Source organism: Schistocerca cancellata, chromosome 8, assembly GCF_023864275.1.
Source record: "Schistocerca cancellata isolate TAMUIC-IGC-003103 chromosome 8, iqSchCanc2.1, whole genome shotgun sequence".
NCBI classification, from domain to species: domain Eukaryota; kingdom Metazoa; phylum Arthropoda; class Insecta; order Orthoptera; family Acrididae; genus Schistocerca; species Schistocerca cancellata.
In genome coordinates this window covers 105,836,582-105,861,091 of record NC_064633.1, presented here as the reverse complement: position 1 = coordinate 105,861,091, position 24,510 = coordinate 105,836,582, and the positions used below count along the sequence as shown (strand labels likewise).

At 39.8% G+C, this 24,510-nt stretch overlaps 1 protein-coding gene across 1 annotated transcript in view; it reads right to left on the bottom strand.

The window, feature by feature from the left end:
• Positions 1-1,822: 1,822 nt before the first annotated feature.
• LOC126094922 (tetratricopeptide repeat protein 5-like) overlaps positions 1,823-24,510 on the bottom strand; it is a 134,881-nt gene continuing 112,193 nt past the window's right edge. The window contains exons 6-9 of the mRNA XM_049909569.1: positions 9,541-9,726; positions 2,811-2,986; positions 2,585-2,729; positions 1,823-2,474 (exon numbers count right to left, since the gene is read on the bottom strand). Coding sequence (XP_049765526.1) covers positions 2,355-2,474; positions 2,585-2,729; positions 2,811-2,986; positions 9,541-9,726 — 627 coding nt within the window. The 3' untranslated portion in view covers positions 1,823-2,354. The remainder of the gene's footprint in view (positions 2,475-2,584; positions 2,730-2,810; positions 2,987-9,540; positions 9,727-24,510) is intronic.

Below are 24,510 nucleotides of genomic sequence, written 5' to 3'. Positions count from 1 at the left end.
GCTTGCACTGTATGTGCTTGAGCATTGTCCTGCAAAATGATGGTCAGGTCCTGCAGAAAGTGTCATCACTTCTGTTTCTAAGCTGGTCATAGGTTGTGTTCCAAAAATGAACAGCATAGAGAAAGAAGTGATGACACTTTCTGCAGGACCTGATCATCATTTTGCTGGACAATGCTCAAGCACGTACAGTGCAAGCTGTTACTGATTTGTTTGACTGATGGGGCTGCGAAGTGCTATACCACCTACTGCACTCCCCTGACTTAAGCCCTCATAAGTGAAACCCGATTTCTAAACTCGAGGAATCACTTCACGGCATTCTCTTCAGAACTGCTACAAATTCATCGGGCAATAGACCGTGACACTCAAACTATCAACACAACTGGCACTGCTAAGAGTGCCCTACGACTTCCACATCACTGGTAATGGGTTATACACAATGCTGGTGACTACTACTTTGAAGGTCAGTGAAACATTGAAACACGTATCTATTTTGTACGAGCTGTAAATAAACAGTTGCTACTATTAAAGTTCCAACCCTCATACATAAACATATGAACTGTGTCAACCAGTCTGCATGTAATATTTGTGTTATTACCACTGCTGGATTAACAAGAAAACTGCCACATGCACAGTGATGGATGTTTCACCACCAGGCCAAGCTAGGCCATGGCACAAGGAGCATTTCTCTGCTGTGGCCGCCAGTGCACACACAGCATCAGGTATAAGATTGTGCTGTGACCACAAACAGTCTCATGGCAGTCAAGGCGTTAAATGTTTGTGACTCATTTGAGAACAATTAGTAACTGAAATTTTTTAAATTGTGATTGGTGGAGAGCTAATGTGTGTAAAGACATCAGAGCTGAGACTGGTACAGAACTGTTTCTTAACTGTCAATGTTCACCTGTTGTGGTTACTAGCCTGAGTTATCGAAATTACATACAAAGTTATTAATACAAAAAGCTGAATTTCATGTGTTCTGGAAATAATAAATGTGCAAATAATTCAAGATTAATCCAATGGTGTTCTGTTAGTTACTGAAAAATGTGGTTACACATCCTACCTGTTTCAGAGAGAAACACCAAGAGTACAGTGCTACCGAAGAACTACACTCATCAGCCAATTTAGTTAATTCACAATCAACTGATTTATTTCAACTACATTCCATTACCCTTCTTTTACTTGTGTTGATATTCATCTCATAATCTCTTTTCAAGACACTATCCATTCTATTCAACTATTAATCCAAATCATTTTCTGTCCCTGACAACATTACAGTGTCATCAGCAGACCTCAAAGATTATATTTATTTTCCCTGAACTTTAATTCCTTTTCCAAATTACTCCTTGGTTTCCTTCTCAGTTTGTTCAAGAACGATAAAAAATTTAAAACTATCGACAGGAGGATAACCCTTTTGGATTATCACTAATTTACTGGACACAGCAAGATGAAACTTTAAAATGTGGGCAATGACATGAGATTGGGGGATGACGGAGAGGGGCAAAAGGGAAATAAAAGCTAGGAAATAATAAACTGACACCACGCAGTCATTCAGTGAAAAGTAAGAAGAATGAGAAGAGAAAATAGACTGAGGTTGGGGAGGAAGTAGGGAACAATGTGAAAACATAATGATCAAACAAGATAGGATGAGGAGCCTCAAAGCAGAGAGCAATTCACTTATTAATTAACCCATATTAGCTATTTCTTATTCTCCTTTTTAATTGCTTGTAACATTTTATATTGCATTTGACACGTTTTCCATGTCTGCTATTTTTATAACTTTGAAAGGAAATATGGTAAACAGAATAATTAATATAACATCACATGTCTGAAAAAATAATTTCACTATACCAGTTCCTCTGATTTAAGTCTGTGGTTGTACATAAATAAAAATACTGAAGATTTACTTAGTATTAAATTACATCTCCATATTACACATCTTACAACATGAAAGGAAATACAATTATAAAACTGTTCAATAGCACATAACATCATTTTGTAAAAGAAGAATCTGTTTTTTTTCCTGTGCTGATTCATGTGGTTGCAAATATGAGATCAGATTCATCATAGGGGAAAAGATGGAAGGAAAGTTGTATGATTGGATATCACTCTGTTCAGGTCTATGTTTTCTGCTAGTTATTGCTTCTATTGATATTAAAAAGGGATTGTTAACAAATACTTATTCCAAAGTTAGTTTCCAGTCACTCACAATATGAAAGAAGGATCATAAAACATTTCATCTCAAACATCTGCAGTTTGCAGTATTAATGTTTTAACCAATAAACACTGTTAATAAATTAAAGAACTACAACTGCAGCTGTAGGAATGTGTTATCACAGTCTTCACAACAACATAATTTAGTCTTTCTTCTTATATGTCGAAAGTTGAGCACTCGCTTGTTGGTTAATTCCCATCTTCTTGCTGTTCACAACCAGTACGAGGGGACTGTTTACTCTCACAGAATTATAAAAGTATTTCTAATCAAAAGAAAAGAAAAAAACATGAAAAAGACACAAAATAAGTATACAGCAACATTATAATCAATTAAGACAAAGTGGCACAAGAACTAGATAAATTATAAACTTACTGCATCTTTAGTTTCAACACTGACTTTTGTCAGGTAGGGTTCAGGTATAGCAACTGAATCTCCAATTATAACTCCTTTTCCCTTAGCAAAGTTGTAAACAGTTACAGCAATGCAAGTCTCCACTTTGTCAACCATACAAAATGTGCTGGAAATTATGATAAAACACATTTACTTTCACGTGCCAAAAGAAAACATTAAAATGATATAGGAACATATCCACACTTACAATGGCACTGCATCTTCATCTTGTATACTGCAGACCACTTTTCCAAAAATTACTTTATTTTCATTCAGACCTTCTTGCAGATTACTAAATGGTATACATTCTAGCACAATGGATTCCCCTTTGGAAGACGTATAACTGCCTCCATAATATGGACCCAGCTGTTTCTCATCAATTGACTGTGAAATAGCAGAAAAAGAAAATCACAAGCATCATTAGCACAAAACCAACTTATGGGGGCTTGAGGAGCGAAGTGATTTGTACACAGCAAACAACTTTGGTGTGTCACTAACATCCACCACTCAACTCTTTTCAATCTGTTCTAAGTTAGTTTCCTGCAGAAAATATAAAATTGTAACAAAGACTTGCTGTCCAGTTCTCACCTTAGGAGGCAAACTATATAGTACCACCGAGAGATACACGTAAAGCTATGATGCAATGAAAGCTGTATACTGTCATGTATTTTTATGTGAGTTTATTAATAATGCTAAATATTTCATCTCCTGCAAAGGTTCATGTGGGTGGCAGAATACCACTGAGGGAGGGGTGGGAAGGGTAGTGGGAAGGATATTCCTCACTTCAGGGCACAATGAGAGGTAGTTGAAACCCTGGCAGAGAATGTAGGTCAGTTGCTCCAGCCCGGTGTGAAACTGAGTCATGACGGAAGTGCTTCTTTGTGGCCAGTTGGTGGGAATGTGGGATGTGGTAGGTGGCTGGGGAGATGAGGCATAGGAGATCTATTTGTATGCAAGGTTGGGAGGTAAATTATGGTCTGTGAAACTCTCAGTGAAATATTTGGTATATTTTGAGAGGGACTCCTCATCACTAAGGATGTGATGGCCACAGATGGCTATGCCATATGAAAGGGACTTCCTGGTATGGAATGGATGACAGTTGTCGCAGTGGGGGTATTGCTTGTGGTTGTTACATTTTATATGGAAGGAGGTACTGATGTAGCCATCTTTGAGGTGGAGATCAACTCGAGGAAGGTGAATTGTTAGGTTGAAGAGGACAAGGTGAAGCAAATGAGGGAGGAGTTGTTGAGGTTTTGGAGGAACGTGGATAGTGTGTCTTCACCCACAATCCAGATCACAATGTCATCAATGAATCTGAACCAGGTGAGGGCTATGGGTTTCTAGGTGGTCACGAAGGATTCCTCTAGACGAATAGGTTGGCACAGGAGGGTGTCATGTGGGTGTCCATTTCTGTACCACAGATTTGTTTTTGGAGGTGATTCTTTCAAAGGTGAAGTAACTGTGGGTGAGGATGTAGTCGGTCATGGTGAGCAGGAAGAAGGTCGTAGATTTGGAATCAGTCAGATGATGGAGGTAGTGATCAATAGAAGCAAGGCCATGGGCATTAGAGATGTAAGTGTAAAGGGAGGTGGCATCAGTAGTGACAAGCGGGGTGGGTGTTGTGTGGTAAAGAAACAGGAACTGTGCAGATTCAGTGAAGGAAATGGTTTGGCTTTTTAATATAGACGGAAATATTACTGGTAATAGGCTGAAGGTGTTGGTCATCAAAATCAGATGTTCTTTCAGTAGAGGCACAGTAACTGACAACAATGGGGCATCCTGGGTGGTTGGGTAAACAAACTTTAGGAAGCATGTAGAAGGTTGGAATGCAGGGAGTGGTAGGGGTGAGGAGATGGACTCCAGGGAGAGGTTCTGGCATGAACCTAAGGATTTGAGGAGTGACTGGAGGTCCTGTTGTGTTTCTGAAATGGGGTCACTGCAGCAGGGTTTGAAGGTGTACAAATCTGACAGCTTTAATTGAACTCGCAGTTGTAAATAAGGACAACCATCAGCAGTAGAATGGAATGACAACACTGAAATTCTGTGCTGGACCAGGACTCAAACCTAAATTTCCCACTTATCACAAGTGGTTGCCTTGCCATTTGGCTATCCATTCATGACTCACAGTCAGACGCAAACTTCCATATGTCATCAACCATGCGTCTACGACCTGTACTCATACATCCAATACGTATATTCTGTACAGGTCAGATGCTGTATTCTAAAGTCGCTTGCCTGTTATCAGCAGATAAGTACGATATTGCACTGCCTGTGTTACTCTGATGACGATGCAAAGATTCTTCGGACATACATGCGTGTCCACTGTAAAGAAACTTCTAAAGCCACTGTAAATAAATTTATAAAGAAGCTGAGACTGCTGCACAATATGTGTAAAACACAGCACAAGGCTTATAGATAGAAAAAAGCTGAATGATCTGTGTTTGGCCTTCATGAACACAATGCATGTAGCCTTCAACAACTACTGTAAAGGAATATTATCAAACAATCTCTCACAGAACCCAAGGCAAGTAAAGGCTGTTTGTGGTCCCAATGGATAGTGTCCACGCACTCATCGATGAGAGAGGAACTGAAACTGAAAGTAGCTACACAAAAGCAGAGCTGCTCAACTCCGTTTCTAAGTGTTCCTTTACAAAGGAAAATAGAGTAGTATTGCCAACTTAATTCTCACACTACTGAGAAGGCAAATGAAATAAACTGTAGTGTCAGTATTGAGAAGCAGCTGAAATCATTAAAAATGAACAAAGGTCCAGGGCATGATGCAACACCTATCAGATTCACACTGAATTTATGGCTTAGTTATCTCTGCTTTAGCTATAATATCTGGTGCATCCATGAGCAAAAAATCATGCTCAGTGGTTGAAAGAAAGGATAGGTCACAACCATCTACATGAAGGGTAGCAGCAGTGATCCTCAAAACTAATGTCCCACAACCTTAACATCCATTCATCACAGAATCTTAGAACATATTCTGAACTCAAATGTAATGAGGTATCTTAAACAGATTTAGTACAAACAAGCATGAATTTCAAAAAGATCAATCATATGACACACTGAAAGGCAAAGATCAAGGCAGTCTGGTGGGTGCTGTATTTCTCAATTTTCGAAAAGCATTTAACTCTGTATCACATCTTTGCTTATTATTGAAAGTACAGTAGTATGGAGTATGAAGCAAAATTTGTGACTGGTTTGAGATTTTTTTTATTTTGTGTGTGTGTGTGTGTGTGTGTGTGTGTGTGTGTGTGTGTGTGTGTGTGTACAGAGGATGCAGCAAGTTATCTTGGATGGAATGTCATAGTCAGATGTAGAAGTAACTTTGGGTGTTCCCCAGTGAAGTGTGCTGCGACTCTTGCTGTTCATGCTGTATATTAATGTCCTTGTGGGCAATGTTAATAGTAACGTCAGACTTTTAGATGATACAGTTATCCATAATGAACTATTGTGTGAAAGAAGTGGCATTAATATTCAGTCAGATCTGGATAAGAGTTCAGAGTGGTGCAAAGATTGACAACTTGCTTTAAATACTCACAAAATGAAAAAAAGTAGTATCCTGTGACTATCATATCAGTGTGTCACAAATGGAATCAGTGAACTCATGCAAATGTTGGGAAAGGAAATTGCGCGATCAAATAGGCTCAGTTGTTTATAGAGCAAGCAGCAGACTTTGGTTTATTGGTAGAATACTAGGAAAATGCCATCAATCTACAAAGGAGACTGCTTAAAAATTACTCATATGATATATCCTTGATGTTTGCTCAAGTGTGTGGGACTGGTACCAGATAGAATTGAGAGAGAATATTGAACCTATACAAAGAAGGGCGGCACAAAAGATCAAAGGTTTGTTTGGCGGGTGGGAGAGTTTCACAGAGATTGTTAAGGAACTGAACTGGCAGGCTCTTGAAAATAAACGTAAACAATCTCAAGAAAGTCTACTTTGAAAGATTCAAGAACCAGCTTTGAATGATTATTCTAGGAATACCACAAACCCCCTTCCCAAATATTGCTCCCATATGGATTGTGAGGATAAGATCAGACTAATTACACCACTTCAGCAATCACTGGAACAGTGAGTGGAACAGAAAGACGCACTAATAACTGATACAATGGGATATACACTCTGCCAAATACTTCACAGTGGCTTGTAGATGTAGATTTAGCTGTGTTTGAAGCTAATTTTATTACCTATTAAATTCTTTATATGAATGAATATGTGTTCAAAGAGTTTTATGGCTGAATGCTCATATTCTTTCTGCATCACACTGAAGATTAGTGGAAATCATTTCTCCTTCTAGTACTGTAGGTATGAATATTACTCTTGTTTTCATATTCTGTTTGATAGCTGACTACAAACTTCATAAGGTAGTAATGTTGCATGAGGGAGTTATCAGCATCATATGCCTTCACGCAACAGATACATTCTTTCTCAATAATACATAACCCCAAATATGATATGTAAGACATTTGCTTACAAAAGTAGGAAAAGTATGTGAACTTTTTAACATCTTCATCTAAAAAATTTGATACTACTTGTAACACAAAAGTTGCGGAGATTAGTATGCAGGAAAATTCTGGCAGAAAGTAAATAATATAGGATTTAAGGAGACCACAATATTGTGTGTCCTGCAGACACAATGTGGAGGAACAGAGAGAGAGACAGAGAGAGAGAGAGAGAGAGAGAGAAAGAAAGAAAGAGAGAGAGCCCTCTACCTCAGCAAATGATTTATTGCGAAAGCTATCAACTTTTCTTTCTTTTCTGTGTGTATCTGTAGATGTCCCAACGCTTCCGCTACTCAGTGAGCAGTTTCCTTTATTACTAAATTATTTAAGAAGACCTGTAATATGTGATTCTAGTTCATGCTCTTATCAATATAAAGATCTAAGAATTTAGTATATTTTGTTTCATTCATTGATTTATCCTCAAGCATTTTTTGCAATGGTGTGGTCAGGTCATGTACAGCACAAAACTTAATATAAAAGTTTGTTAAAGTCTGTGACACAGGCCCATAACTGGGGTATTGACCCACTTGTAGGCAGAGCCCAGCCTTTCTTCATCACAGCACTAGGAGAGGTAGGGTAACAAACCCACTGACCTCATTGCCTTTTACCCCCTGGAAAGATCTCCGGTCCTCACTCGATAGCAGGCCAACTTAACCTGGGGTCTCGCTGGAGGAGCTGGAACAATGGAAAAATCCCCACTGCTGTCTGGATTGAACCTGCGAGCTCCAGGAATGGACTCTAGTGCTCCACCCGTTAGACCACCAGAACCACAAAATTTAATATATTGCATTTTATCTAAATCCAGTGACAGTCCATTTTCAGAGAACCAGTTATTAATTTTGAAGAAAATGTTATTTCCTTTTTCAAGTGTTGTAGATCCTCCATTAGGTTTGATTATAATACTTGTGTCATCAGCAAAGAGAACTATTTTTGCTTCTCAGATATATGATCGAAGATCATTTATATATAACAAGAACAGAAATTGACGAAATACACTCTAAGTCAAAAAGAATTACACACCATGAAGGAATTATCCAAATGGGACAGATATCAGTAGATGTGACATATGTGTACAGGCAAACAAATGTACACAATTTCAGAAACACTGGATGATTTATTCAAGAGAAAGAGCTTCAACTGATCAAGTCAATAACAAGTTGTTCCACCTATGGCCCTTATGGAAGTAGTTATTCAGTTTGGCACTGATTGAGAGAGTTGTGGGATATCCTCCTGGAGAATATCATGTCAAATTTTGCCCAACTGACTCATTAGATCATCAAAATCCCAATCTTGTTGGAGGGCTTGCCAGTAATGTTCCAAACATTCTCAGTTGGGGAGAAATCTTCCACCATTTCTGCCCAAGGTGGGGTTTGGCAAGCATGAAGACAAATAGTAGAAACTCTCACCGTTTACTGGCAGGCATTATCATGCTGAAACATAAGCCCAGGTTGGCTTGCCAAGAAGGGCAACAAAATGGGGTGTAGAATATTTCCAGCATACCATTGTGCTGTAAGGGTGATGCAGATGACAACCAAAGGGACCCCAGACCACTACCCATGGGTGATAGGTTGGTATCCCACTGTAAATTAGGGGCATCTCCAGACATGTCTTCACTGGTCATCAGGGCTTAGTTTGAAGTGGGACTCATCGATGAGGGCATTCTTCTCCAGTCAATGTGATTGTAGGCCAAAGACATGTCTGGAGAGGCCCCAGACAGTGGGGGGATACCAGGCTGACTGTAGCCTACCGTATGGACTGACAACCAGGAGTTAGAGTGTATTTATCCCTCAAGAACTCCTTCAGTACTTATTACTCATTCTGATAATACAATTTTGCCGTGCACATTCACGGCGCTTCTTCATGTGACACTCTGCATCCTGTTAGTTGGATGGAGGAAAACCAGTCACCAGCAAGATCTCTAATATACTAATATTTGAGTTTTTTTACCACAATACTGTGAACTGCACAGGAAATGCTTTTGACATGTCACAAATCATACCAGTTGGCAGTATTTCAGCATTTAAATTTTCTTTAAAATCATTCATGAAATGAAAAACTGCATGTGCTTTAGACAGGCCTGTTTGACCCAACCCTGACAATATGTATTTCATTTTGGGATAGGTGGTTTACTGTTCTCATGTACAAAATCTTCTCAGCTGTCTATGAGGAGGAGGCAAGCAATGAGACTGACTGGTGGCTCCTGATGCCTGCCTGCCTGCCTGCCTTCCTTGTGAAGGGGTCTAAGCAGCATATTTCAGTCCATAAGGAAATGTATACTGTGATACTGATGTATACTGACTGACTGAATGTGAAGAACAATGTTTCAATAATATCAGAAATCATTTCATCAGGAAAACTTTAAGACAAACATCACGGATTAATTCTTTACGTATTTTGTCTTCTTAGAATCTTCTGACACTTACTTGCACTAATTGTGAGTATTTCTTGCCCTTCAGCTTCCCTTTATGTTTTACCAAATCTTGGACATTCTCCAAATATTTTAACAGCTGTCTTTCTTTCAGTCTAGGGTCATCCCAGGTGGGCTCTAAAGACTGTGCTTTAGAGAATGATTCCAAGGCTAAATTGTATTCTTCTTCATATTTATATGCCTGTGAAATGAAGTAATATATAATTAAAGAGGTACATCAGATATTAACTTTTACTACATTCTTTAAATATTTTAAAATGTCTTCTTAAACTATGCTATTCATTTTCTTTGTCAATCAATATCTCTCAAAACATCAAAGTACAATGCTATAATTGGAAATACATTGATGAGCCAAAAGATTTGTGCACCTGCTGAATACTATTTCAGCCCAACCTTTGGAATGCAATGCAGCAATGATTCCACATATCACAGTTTTGACACATGCTCAGTAGGTTTCTGGGGATATTTGGTACGAGATGTCTATGTGTAGCTTATGTGATTCCTGTAAATTATAGCCCGTGTTTTCTGGGTGTGGAGCTGGAGCCCAATAGCATCCCTGATGTGTTTCACTGGGTTCATGTAAGGCAAATCTGGTGGACAAGACATCAATGTGAGTTTACTATCATCCTCCTCAAACCACTCTAGCATGATTATCACCTTCAGAAATATATAGTTATCCTGCTGGGAACTGCCGTAGTAATCGGGGAAGATGATGACCGTGAAGGGACGCAGTTGTTCAGTAATCCTGTTCACATAATCTACACTCGTCATGGTCAACATCTACATCTACATCCATACTCCGCAAGCCACCTGATGGTGTGTGGCGGAGGGTACCTTGAGTACCTCTATCGGTTCTCCCATCTAATCCAGTCTCGTATTTTTCGTGGAAAGAAGGATTGTCGGTATGCCTCTGTGTGGGCTCTAATCTCTCTGATTTTATCCTCATGGTCTCTTTGTGAGATATACGTAGGAGGGAGCAATATACTGCTTGACTCCTCGGTGAAGGTATGTTCTCGAAACTTCAACTAAAGCTCGTACTGAGCTACTGAGGGTCTCTCCTGCAGAGTCTTCCACTGGAGTTTATCTATCATCTCCGTAACGCTTTCGCGATTACTAAATGATCCTGTAACGAAGTGCGCTACTCTCCGTTGGATCTTCTCTATCTCTTCTATCAACCCCAATCTGGTACAGATCCCACACTGCTGAGCAGTATTCAAGCAGTGGGTGAACAAGCGTACTGTATTCTACTTCCTTTGTTTTCGGATTGCATTTCCTTAGGATTCTTCCAATGAATCTGCTTTAGCGAAGATCAACTTTATATGATCATTCCATTTTAAATCACTCCTAATTTGTACTCCCAGATAATTTATGGAATTAACTGCTTCCAGTTGCTGACCTGGTATATTGTAGCTAAATGATAAGGGATCTTTCTTTCTATGTATTCGCAGCACATTACACTTGTCTACATTCAGATTCAATTGCCATTCCCTGCACCATGCGTCAATTCGCTGCAGATCCTCCTGCATTTCAGTACGATTTTCCACTGTTACAACCTCTCGATATACCACAGCATCAACCGCAAAAAGCCTCAGTGAACTTCCAATGTCATCCACAAGGTCATTTATGTATATTGTGAATAGCAATGGTCCTACGACACTCCCCTGTGGCAAACCTGAAATCACTCTTACTTCGAAAGACTTCTCTCCATTGAGAATGACATGCTGTGTTCTGTTATCTAGGAACTCTTCAACCCAATCACACAATTGGTCTGATAGTCCATATGCTCTTACTTTGTTCATTAAACGACTATGGGGAACTGTATCGAACGCCTTGCATAAGTCAAGAAACACGGCATCTACCTGGGAACCCGTGTCTCGTGGACAAATAGCGCGAGCTGGGTTTCACACGATTGTCTTTTTCGAAACCCATGTTGATTCCTACAGAGTAGATTTCTAGTCTCCAGAAAGTCATTATACTCGAACATAATACGTGTTCCAAAATTCTACAACTGATCGACGTTAGAGATATAGGTCTATAGTTCTGCACATCTGTTTGACGTCCTTTCTTGAAAACGGGGATGACCTGTGCCCTTTTCCAATCCTTTGGAACGCTATGCTCTTCTAGAGACCTATGGTACACTGCTGCAAGAAGGGGGCAAGTTCCTTTCCATACTCTGTGTAAAATCGAACTGGTATCCCATCAGGTCCAGCGGCCTTTCCTCTTTTGAGCGATTTTAATTGTTTCTCTATCCCTCTGTCGTCTATTTCGATATCTACCATTTTGTTATCTGTGCGACAATCTAGAGAAGGAACTACAGTGCAGTCTTCCTCTGTGAAACAGCTTTGGAAAAAGACATTTAGTATTTCGGCCTCTAGTCTGTCATCCTCTGTTTCAGTACCATTTTGGTCACAGAGTGTCTGGACATTTTGTTTTGATCCACCTACCGCTTTGACATTAGACCAAAATTACTTAGGACTTTCTGCCAAGTCAGTGCATAGAACTTTACTTTCGAATTCATTGAATGCCTCTCGCATAGCCCTCCTCACACTACATTTTGCTTCGCGTAATTTTTGTTTGTGTGCAACGCTTTGGCTATGTTTATGTTTGTTGTGAAGTTCCCTTTGCTTCCGCAGCAGTTTTCTAACTCGGTTGTTGTATCACGGTGGCTCTTTCAACACTATCTGTACTTGAGACAAAACTTTTGTGTTGAGCTGTCAGGTACTGTGAAATCTACTTTTTGTCACTTTTGCTAAACAGAAAAATCTTCCTACCTTCCTCCCTTTGATTACTACTAAACATCCCATGGAAGCCCAGGTAGCTGTCCCCACATAGCATAACTCTACTCCCACCCTGGGTCCGCGGTAAAGTGCCCGTTTTAAGTAGCCATTCGCCCAGTTGACGGAATATGCGGATGTGACCCTTGACACAGTGTAATGAGAAATGTGATTTGTCCCACCAGGTGAGATGTTTCCATTGTATCACGATCCAATCTTGATGATCTTGTATCACGATCCAATCTTGATGATCCATTTCCCACTGAAATCATAACTGATGATGTAATGGGTGATTGTGGTAACACATAGGGATCATCTGCTGCAGAGGCCAATGTTTAAAAATGTGCACCAAAATATGTGCTTCAAAAGACATGGGTCACCACCTATCCCGCTTTACAGAGCAATCCAGAGTTCAACCTTCTGCACAACACATGGATGTCCAACACCTTGTCATCTACTTGCGGTTTCACCATTCTTCAACAATTTTTCATGCATGCTTTGCTGTTCCCAAGATGCTTGTCCCCAGGCACCAGGCCATATCGATTTGCCCTTCGTCAAAGTTACTTAAGTCAAACGAACATTCAATCTCGTGGTGGGCAGTGGTCATAAGGTTTTGGCTCATCACTGCAGCTATCCTTGTTGCATTTCATTGCAGAAAAATTTTGTTGTATTGTTAATGGATTCTTCATCACTTCATGGCAAAAACAATTTCTTATTTTAGGATGACAGCAAACATATTGTAATTGTTCTAATAGCACTTACTTATAATGAACTTTTATTTGATCCATTAGGTTATCAGCATGTAACAACAAACTTAAGTCCACAAATGTGTTAATGTCAACTTGGAAACTAAAGACATTATTTAAGTGCTCAGAATTTTTGAGCAGGACAGATCTTGTGGAATGTCATATGAAAAGCTCTAGCTACTGTTATGTGTCAAACTGCATCCCAACAAATCTTCACTTACTAATACGTGGCAACTTAAAAATGACTGTGTAGAAATGTACAGAAAATACAGAAGCTAAGAGTTAAGACATCTATTATTTACACTGTTACAAAATGACAGCAACAGGCAGTTGTCAAATGGAAGTTGCCACTTAGCCATTGGCTGCAGCAGATGACACTGCTGTATGTCAAATTTTGACAGACAGCTTGAAGAATGGTAGGATTTGATGCAGTTGCCCAAAAGTCCCAGCAGAAGTTCAGTAGGTGGTGTAATGTAACGAACTAGTGTAATGCTCAAAATATACTTCATTATTTAATCTCTTCAGTAAGTGTAAATGCTACCAAACATGAATGTATGTTATTATTTTAAGTTTGTTATACGAATTCTTCTTTATGGAAAATTGATAACATAATGATTATGTTTAATAGTACATTCAAACTGTGTATTTCGAGAGCAATTACTGTAAACTGTTAAATATTCAAACGAGATTCTGTGAAAATGTTAGAAATCACATTCATTATAAAATTAAAGTGTTATTCAAGATTAATCAAAAAATGCAACTGTTAACAGAACATAATTGGCAAATTTACATACTGAAAACACACACCAACCAACATTGTAATTATGTTTGACATATCTGAGTTTATTGTACAGCTTTAAGTCGTACTCAAACATTTGTGAACTAGTAATTTTAAATTACAACTTTATTAACACTAGTGTTTAAATAACAGTTTTGTAAAATTGTATTGTTGTGTATTTATTTACAGCATGGCAGCTGCAGCATCAGACCAGCAACTCCCCCCCCCCCCTTCCCCCCCACCCCTGTCCTCTATGTATACCTGTCTTTTACCTACTCCACAAACCCAACCCCACAGGTCTCCCTGCTGGTCATCTCAGTGTGGCTGGGAACAATGCTCCCACAGAATGAACCTCCATTTTGTTGACTAACACCTCCAATAGTCCATCATCTCCATCCTATATTCAAGACACTGCTCAGCCCCTTCATTGCCTTCCCACAGTGCCTGTCCAGTTACTACAAGATTCCTTGTCAGTCACTATGGATGTGATGTGTTTGTACACCAACTTATCCCATAACCATGACTTTGTTGCCATGAAACACTACCTTACTCAATAGCCTTATGATCCCAAAACCACCACCCTTTTCCTAATCCTTCTAGCCAACCACATGCTGACCTATAATTATTTCACTTTTGAGGGCCAAATCTATAAAGAAATGTTTGGTATTGCCATGGACACTTCCTTGGCACCACTATGCCAAATTATTTATAGGCCATCTGGAGGAGTCCTTTATATCCAGCCAACACCTAAAACCCATTTTATGGTTCAGACTCATTGATGTCAATTTCATGATCTGGACACATGGCAACGACAACTTTTGCTCTTTCCTCCATAACTTCAACACTTACTCCCAAATCCATTTCACCTCGTCTTTCTCAACTGAATGAAAGTTATCTTCCTAGATGTTGATCTCCACCTCTCAGATGGCTCCATAAATATGTCTGTTCATATCATGTGCATCAACCTTCAGCAGTACCTCCACTTTGACAGTTGTCACCTATTATATGTCAAAAAGTCTCTTCCTTACAGCTTCACCATCTGTGCACGTCCCACCCGTAGTGGATAAAAGGTGTTGTCAAAATATATCAGTAATGATACCTGAGCCTTTATTGGCAAGAAATATCCTATCCCTCTCATCCATAAACATATCTTGTTTGCCATTGCCTCCTCTGACACCAGTAAACCTGTGAACCAGCCACTGATCAGCATGCTTCCGATCATTCAATATCACCCTGGCCTCGAAAAGCTCAACCACAGCCTTCACCACAGCTTCAACTACATCTCTTTGTGCATTAGATGAGGGATATGCTACCCAAAATCCTAAGCACATCAGCCAAGGCAGTGTTCCACTGCCCACCCAACCTACAGGCTATACTTGTCCATCCCAATTCCAACCCTGCTTGCAAGGTTTTACCTCATGAGCCATTCCCTTGTATTTGCCTCAAGTGCAAGAGCTGTACCACACAACCACCCGCTACTTCCTACTGCGGTCCAGTCACCGGTATTTCCTATCCAATAAAATGCAGTACCATCTGTGAAAGGAGCCATGTTATATGTCAGCTATGCTGTGATTACTTTCAGCATTCTATGTGGGTATGATAAGTAATCATCTCTCTACTCACAAGAACGGCCACTGCCAAACTGTGGCAAACCACTAACTTGACCATCCAGTAGCTGAACATGCTGCACATCACATCACAAATGACTTTAACAGCTGCTTCACTGTGTGGGCCATTTTGATACTCCTTTCCAGTGTAAGTTTCTCTGCTCCACACAGGTGGGAATTCTCTCTCCAGAATATCTTGAAATCCCAATGGTGTAAACCTCCACTGACCTATGTCCCACTGCCTCACTTTAGCTTTTCCCTTCTGTTCTGGCCACACCACACCTTCCCCGTCCAGATCTTATAGCACCTTCTCCCACCACTACCTGCCCTCCCCCCTCCCAATGCATGCTCTCTCTCTCTCTCTCTCTCTCTCTCTCTTCCTCCATCCCTCCCCTCTTCTCTTCCCCCCCCCTTTCTCCATCCACTCTCCCTTGCTTTCTCTGCTACATGTCTCCCTCTTCATCTCCTCCTTCTTCCCCCTACCCCCTCCCACAAAAATCCTGTACTTGCCTTTCCTCTATCCCTCTACATCTCTTACATGTTCTATTCTTTTCATCTTGTTGGGCACTGACTGAACCAACTGTTGAAAGTCCTGCCTCGCTCGATGATGCTACTACTGCCTCCTTGCCTTGGTGTGTCCTTCCCTACCCTCTTCCGCCACAGGCATCTGCTTTCCATAATCAATAATCAGGGTTGTACATTGGAGTGTCTGTGTGGTTGTGTGTGTGAATGTGTGTACTTTTACTAGAAAAAGAACAGAGCTTGAAAGCTAGTGTCATTACTGTTTTCTGTTACATGTAGAGACTGGTTCCTTTCCCTTACTTTACATATTGTCCCAGCAAGGAATTTCCATTATTGTTATACAACTAATAAGTTACGTATATACAAAATTTGATTGGAATTCAGATGTGCTTCAGTTAAGCTTCTACATCACACTTCAGATGTTCTTTGGTTAAGCTTCTACATCAGACCCATTTCAACCCTGCCCATAATCGCAGTAGGTGGTTCATGCTCCTACAGAAATCCTTGCGAGCATATGTGCATCAGCTCACGAATGTTTCATTGTTATTGGATAAATAGTCAGCAGCACATACAAGATGAACAAACAAACAAATACTTATTTTTATTTGTTAGTAAACCAATGTTCTCTTGTTAACTGACCCCACCAATTGGAAAACCCACAAGCATCTGTTTGCTGCTTGCCACTCATAGTGTAATCCTCTGACAGTTCCAAGTAGTAATAATCATTATTTTACATTAGCAGAAATTAAGGTCCTGATTTCCAGGTGATTTAACTGAAACAGTAAACCAAAGATTATCACTGAGAGATATTTTGATCGAGAGATAATTTTATCAAATAGTAATGTAGAAAATAATTTTAATTTTATTAAAATATTTAACTTTTTGATGTTGAATAATCAAGTCCTGGGTTTTTACATGTAAATTAACTAACTGCATTTGATCCTCTTTTTATCGTTTCCATTAACGCCAGTTAAATATGAACTTCTTAACCTCTTTATTTTTACTTTCAATACAATGGCAGATCTTTTTTTGACTTCACTGATTGATGCATGTCTGTCGATACATCGCTGGTATTGATGTGCAGCAGAGAAGTTTGCCCACACCAGCTAGGAAACAGGCTGTGGTGATACGGTCTATGAGTGGTGAGCATTAGTTGGTTGGCAATGAGCAGCAGAAGCAGTTGTGTGTGCGAGTGATAAGCTGATGGACTCACTGTTTTGGAGTACAACACGCTGTTGATTGGGATCTGGTGCGCAAAGTGACAGAGTGGAAGCATCTTTGGCTCATAATCCAGAGGTCGGTGGCTCAAAACCACACTCTGCTACCATTTGATACCACCTTTCCACACATGGAGGAAAGACGGAAGTACATTACAACTGGTAAGCTAGAAGACAAGCTCCTGAAGTGAAAGTCATTTTGGTAACTCATATTGGGGGAGGTGAAAACACGATAGCCGATGTTTTGAGTAGGATATTTCAAATTAACGACAAGGAAAACACTGAGATGAACAAAGAACAGGCTGTGCCTATAGCAAGTGACAATGAGGAGGAGAGTCTGAACAAGAGAAAAAACCTGAGTTGCGCAGGCTTCGCACAGATCTTAAAGGAGGCAGCTGTGACAAATGCTACGCCATGGAGAGAGGAATTCTCTGCTATAGAACAAAGCAGAACAGTAAAAAAGAAGATCTGTTTACCCAGTAGTCTAGTCCTAGCCGTGTTCACCTATTTTCACAAATCCTTGCGTGTGTGGGGGGCGGGGTTTAAGATTAATAAAACCTTTACTAAGATAAGCAAATAAGTCACCTGGAGAGGAATGAAACATGACATTCAAAAGTTGGTAGGACAATGTGAAGATTGTAAATAGGGGAAGCCTGATAACATGAAAAAAGGATTTTTACAGCCAACCCAGGAATTCAGTCCCCTTGATATAATTTTCATTGATTATTTAGTTCCATGCACTGAAGATGGAAACCATTTCATGTTCGTGATGGTTGATGCCTTTACTTATATTGTATGGTTAGTACCAAGCCAGGGCACCACAGCAGGAATCATGACTAATCATTTGGGCTTCACGTTTGCGAGTTTTGGTCCATCGCAGCAGACAGTCAGTGATAATGCGACAGCCTTCAAATCACACAAGTTCAAGGGATTTTGTTTTAGCAGAGGCATTCAACACATGACGATGACACCATATTGCTCCCAAACATCCATTGCCAAGCGTATTAACCGTAATTTAAAGGTGGTGCTCATAATTTACCACGCTAAATCGCAGAGAAAAGACGATATTTTCTTATAATGGTTGAATCTGGCCTTTAACACAACTTGCCATGAAGCTTGCAAGAGCACCCCAGTCTGACTGATGTTCACCTATGATTTGTGATTGTTGAGCTATCTTCTACAGAGCAGGGGAATCCTGATAACTTGACAATCAGGTGGGGAGCTGCATGGTGTAACACGATGTGTGCTCGCAAGCAGCAGGCTCAGCCCTATAATCGAGGATGACACGACACAACATTGAAAATAGGAGACCGAGTGTTCATGAGGTTTATAAGGAGTGTCTGGGGACAGATTAAAGGGATACAAGGGATTACCTATAAAATTCTGCCGAGGTATGTGGGTGCTTACCAGTTTATCGAAAACTTGATGCCCGTAAGTTTTTTGGTGAAGCACATCTGTTCCCAGAACCATGAACAAGTCCATCTGAGCCGGCTGAAATGGGCCAGTCAAGGAGACAATCAAAGCTGTGTTTCTGTTTCTCTAGTATTTCCCGCTATTTCCCCACCCACATCCCTGGGTGTTCAACCTTAGGAAGGGGAGCTCGACGCTCATCTGTCAACACATCAGTAGTATTGATGTACATCAGGAAGGTTTGCCCACACTGACTAGGAAACAGGCCGTGGTGATAAGATCCGCGAGACACGTTAGCCTTAGTTGCTTGGCAATGGGCAATGGAAGCAGTTGCACGTGTGAGCGATGAGCTGACGGGTCCGATGTTTTGAAGTACAACACACTGTCAACTGCAGACTGGTGTGCAAAGTGACAGACAGGAAGCGGCGGTGGCAATTACAGCCAGCAAGTGTAATTGGTCTGATGTGGCAGGATCCTGGCGCAACCTGCTATGAGCAAAGGAAAGCTGAAAGCTGGTTAAAAGGATTGAAGGTTTTGCATGGTTCTTTGTTGATTTGTCTCCTTGTTTATGGTTTAGTAACTGTCACAGTGTTTAATGACCAAAAATTTTATTTTAACAGCCAGCACAAAACTGCATCATTTTGAGACTAACCGCCACAGTGTGTTAGCCCATGTAAATGTATTTGAACAATTCTTGTTAGTTAAGTAGTACATGTCACAGAGTGTTAGTTGCTGAAAATTTCATTTGAATAGACAGCATAAGGTTGTATCTGTTTTAAGAGTAACTGCCACAGTGTGTTTGTGGACCTAAATCTATTTGAACATTTCTTGCAAGTTAAGGAATAGATGTCACTGAAAATTTCATTTGAATAGCCGGCATAAGACTGCATCTATTTTGAGAGTAACTGCCACGATGTGTTAGTATACGTAAATGTATTTGAACATTTCTTACAATTTAAAGAATGGATGTCACAGTGTGTTAGTGGCCGAAGATATCATTTGAATAGCCAGTGTAAAACTGTGTCTGTTCTGAGAGTAGCTGCCACAATGTATTAACGCACATCAATACATTTTAACATTTGCTTCAAGATAAAGTATAAATGTTGCAGCATGTTAATGGTGGTAAAGTTCATTGAAATGGCTAGCACAAACTGGTTCTAGTTGCAGTAGTTGTCACCGGGTGTTAGTGCTCATAAAAGCACTTGGATGTGTGTCTCTAGTTAGAGAATATGTGCTGCTATAGGTTAGCAGAGATTAATTCATTTGGTAAGCATGGTATAAACCTGTTACTGCTTTGGTGGTAACTGCCCAAGGCTGTAGCATTCATAAATGAAATTGAATTTAGCGTCTTGTCCAAGTATGTCATACATTGTTAATGGTTGGGCAGTTCGCACGAGTTGTGTACACCAGTTCATTCTTTGAAGGTAACTGTTCCAGTGAACTGCTGCCTTTAAGATCGCTGGAAGTTCAATACAATCTTTTCAAGAAAGAGTAATTGCTGCTGTGGGCTAGTGCCCATGAATTGCATCTTGAGGAAAGTCTTAATATTTCAGTATGTTATAGTGTTTAATATTCAGCATATGTTGTTTAACAGAGAGTAATTGCTGCAGTGCAGTAGACCCCATAGTTATTAGCTGGCATTTTTTTATTAATAAAAAAATAAATATAATTTGTGGGCTGGTGCCCATAAGTTTATTTGTTATTCCGTACATCTTATTTTTAGCAATTCTCCCAAAGAACAAGCTTATGCCTTTATTGACCAACACCTCCAAACTATTTTCCATCACCTCCCATTCTACATTCAAGACCTGCTCAGCCCCTTCACTACCTTTCCACAGTTCCTGTCCAATTACTACTAGACTCCTTGTTGGTCACTATGGATGCAATGTCCTTGTACACCAACCTCCCCCATGACCATGAATTTGCTGTCATGGAACACTACCTTACCGAACGTCCTTAGGATACTGAAACCACCACCTCTTTCACTTGCTTCGCGCAACTATGCCACATTATGTATTGGCCATCTAGAGGAATCCTTTCTATCCAGTCAAAAACTAAAACCCCTTTTCTGGTTCAGACTCAGTGATGTCAATTTCATGATCTCGACTCACGGCAAGGACAACCTGTGCTCTTTCCATCATAACATCAACACCAACTCCCAAATCCATTTCACCTGGTCCTTCCCAACTCAATGAGAGCCACCTTTTTATATGCTGATCTCCACCTCTCAGATGGTTCCATAAATGTGTTTGTTCAAGTGCACCAACTGTCAGCAGTACCTCCACTTTGACAGCTGTCACCTGGTACATGGCAAAAAGTCTCTTCCTTTCAGTTTCACTACTTGTGCATGCCACACATGTAGTGGATACCAGGAGTTGTCAAAATATACCAATAACATTACCAGAGCTTTTAATCACAGACAATATCCTATCCTGCTCATCCATAAACATATCTCCTGTGCCATCTCCTCATCTGATACCAGAAAACCTATTAATCAGTCACTGGTCAACACATTTCTGATCACCCTGTATCAAATTGGCCTCAAAGAGCTCTCTTACATATCAGCTTTCCTGCAATTACCATTCAGCATTCTATGGAGTTATGACAAGTAACCACTCGCACGAATAGCCACCACTAAACTGTGGAAAACCACTAACTTGACCATCCAGTAACCGAACATATTGCACATCCAAAATAAACAACTTGTTGCTTCACCATGTGGGCCATCTGGATACTCTCTCCCAGCACAAGTTTCTCTGATCTACACAAGTGGAATTGTTCTCTCACAATACTCCTGGCTTGGAACTTCACTAGCCTGTTTCTCATTGACTTATTTTACATCTTCCCTTCTCTCTTCTGTCCACTTCACTCCTTCCCTGTCCAGACCATATACCGTCTTCTCCTACCAGTCTCCTTTTTCATCTTCTCCTTCCTTTTCTTCAACCCCCCGTCCCCCAGCAATTGCCCCCTACTACCACCTCCTTGTTTCGTGCATTCTTCTCTATCCTCTCCCACCTCTATCAGCCCAGGCAACTGTTTTCAATAATCGATAATCCATAATCAGTCATGCCATGGGTGTTATGCTTAGATGTCTCTATGGTTGTGAGTTGGAATATGTATACTTTGACTAGAAAAAGAGAAAGAGTCCGAAAGATAGTGTGATTACTGTTTTCTGTTATGTGTTTCTATGCTCCACATATTATTTGTATACAAACATTGTGGGGGTAATATACCTCAAACACCTGTAGATAATGACCCATATTAGTATAAAATCCACAGTTTTCAGGGTAGCTATCTTCTTGGTGATACTCACAATGACATGTTACCTCTAGAAACAGAAGTGGGGGGGGGGGGGCAAAGACAGTGGCATATCAGCATATCTGTGTAATGCCTGAAGGAATTTCTAGTGAAATTGGTACACGTATCACTTGCCATCTGTAAAAATTTACTGTGACTGAAGGCACCACTAGCACCCTACAGCTGAGGATTTAGAGTACGAGGTGTGACATAAATTCGTAACTCAGGAACACCTGTAGCAATTTCAACCAAATTTTGTACATACATAATTCATTATTTGTATAAAGATACTGTGGCAGTAAGGTGCCCATACTACTGCTAGGGATTGAGGTTTGGGGGGCACAATGAGTAGGGGTGACATGTAAAATATCTGATAATGTCCTGTTGATATTTCTTTCCTGTAATTAGTTGCAAGTATTTGTATGATTGAATGCATCGTCAACATCATGAGAACAAGAACCGTAGCAAGATAATTTTGCCAGCATGTTTCAGTGCCACAGATTGTATTATATGGCTCAATACCACAGACACAATTAACGTCCTCTCTACAGTCGCATGGTGTAAAACAGCCCTTTTTCTCAGAATGTCAATCAGTTATGGAGAAATTACAACTTTCCTCAGAATTTAGGTAAAAATTCACTAGAGGTACAGATGAAATATACTTACAAATATGTGTGAATTATGTTGAATGCAAATAAAATATATACATGTGAGAGAAACATTTGTGGTATATGCATACAAGAACAAAATTGTGAACAAATACCTAGTCTAATACACTGAGGTAAACATTTGTTTGTTTGTCTTCTATGTGTCTTAAGCTATTCTTACACTCAGTGAAACCTGCTGTGACTTACTTTGGCCCACTCTGGCATTTTAACCACTCTCAGAATATCAGTGAGGCATAATTTGTATCATATCTTAAAAAAGTGTCATTTTGTATTGGTGGCCCACACCACTGGTAGTCATTCATTAGTTTAAAGTTTATAAACATTGTATTTTAAAGTGGACAAATGATGTTGTTTGTTAAAAACTGTTAAAATGTGCTCTTCTAAATTCTAAGTTAATTACGAATACTATTGGTCTGTTTGCAGCAGTCGTTACTTTCTCCATCAAAATAATTGTGCCTCCACAAATGTGCATCAGTTGGTAGATCTACCAGCAGAACGCAAACACAAAGTGGTTAAAAGCTTCTCAAACATACAAGGAACAACAATCAAGCAATGAAACAGACTGTCTACAAGTTTCTCAGTTGTGTGCATCAGAATCAGAAGACCAATGAACAGTAAGAATTCAAGCATAACATTCACAAGTCACTCAACCTCAACAAACTGTGCATGTTGACTTGATTCTTGGTGCATTCCAATATAGTGTCAATTACGACTATAGTTTGCATCCAACTGCAAAAATCGGTAAATTGGGTTAGGTGTATGGGCACTGTGATACATGGAAGTTCAGCAATGAAACACCAGGAATATGCTGTGCAAGTGGCGAAGTTAAACTTCTGACTTTGCATCCACCACCTTGGCCTCTGGTATCACTGCTTTCAGGTAACTCAGCAGATTTGAATCAGTTTTTACAAAACATTTGCAAAAATAATTCTGTATTTCATATGACACCTCTGGAGCCAATAAAGTATTCCAGGACCAACATATGCCAACTTTCAAAATTCATGGGTACATGTAACATTGTGTAGGATCACTTCCACCAGTTCCTGAAACTGAACATAATCAAACAATAGAAACTCCATGTAGGAATATCAACAATGAAGGAAAAAATAGATTGCTACTTACCATAACGAAGACACATTAAGTTGCAGACAGGCACAATGAAAAGACACTAACACAAAGCTTTTGGCCACAACCTTCATCAGAAAACGAGAAACACACACCATCCATTCACACATGCAAGCACACCTCCAGCGGCTCATGCCACAATTCCTGACCTGAGCTACCAGAGTCAACAGTCATGTGTGTGTCAGGCGTGCTTGCCCTGTGTTGAATGGTGTGTATTTCTCTTTTTCTGATGAGGGCTCTGGCTGAAAGCTTTGTGTAAGTGTCTTTTAATTGTGCCTCTCTGCAACTTGGCATGTCTTCTTAGTGGTAAGTAGCAATCTATCTTTTCTTACAGTGATTTTTATAAATCTGATTCATGGGCAATGATAATAAGCAAGCTGATCAGAAATTCAATAAAATCCTAGGTATCAAACATAATAATATATCAGCTTTGTAAACTTTGTTGCAACAGCATAATGGTCTGATAAAATTGTTCAAAATATCAGTTTATAACTTGACAGCAGGTAATCCATATAAGAGCAGAAAAAATACTAGTCAGACAGCACACCAGATGCCAGAATGCACCTACCATCAATGAAGTAGCGATTGTTATAGTTGGAGAAGAACAGAAGAACACAGTTGTATAAATTAATGAGACACATCAGTGTTATGATGTGTTGCACTATTTCATCATTTTTAGGGAGAGGAGGAAAGATATCACACCAATATTATGCAGACTAATCCAGATACATCTAATTTTTGATTTGCTATTACTTCTGCACAATATATCATATAAAATAATCACCCTTCATAAATTTGTAAATCAAATTTACATTTATCTT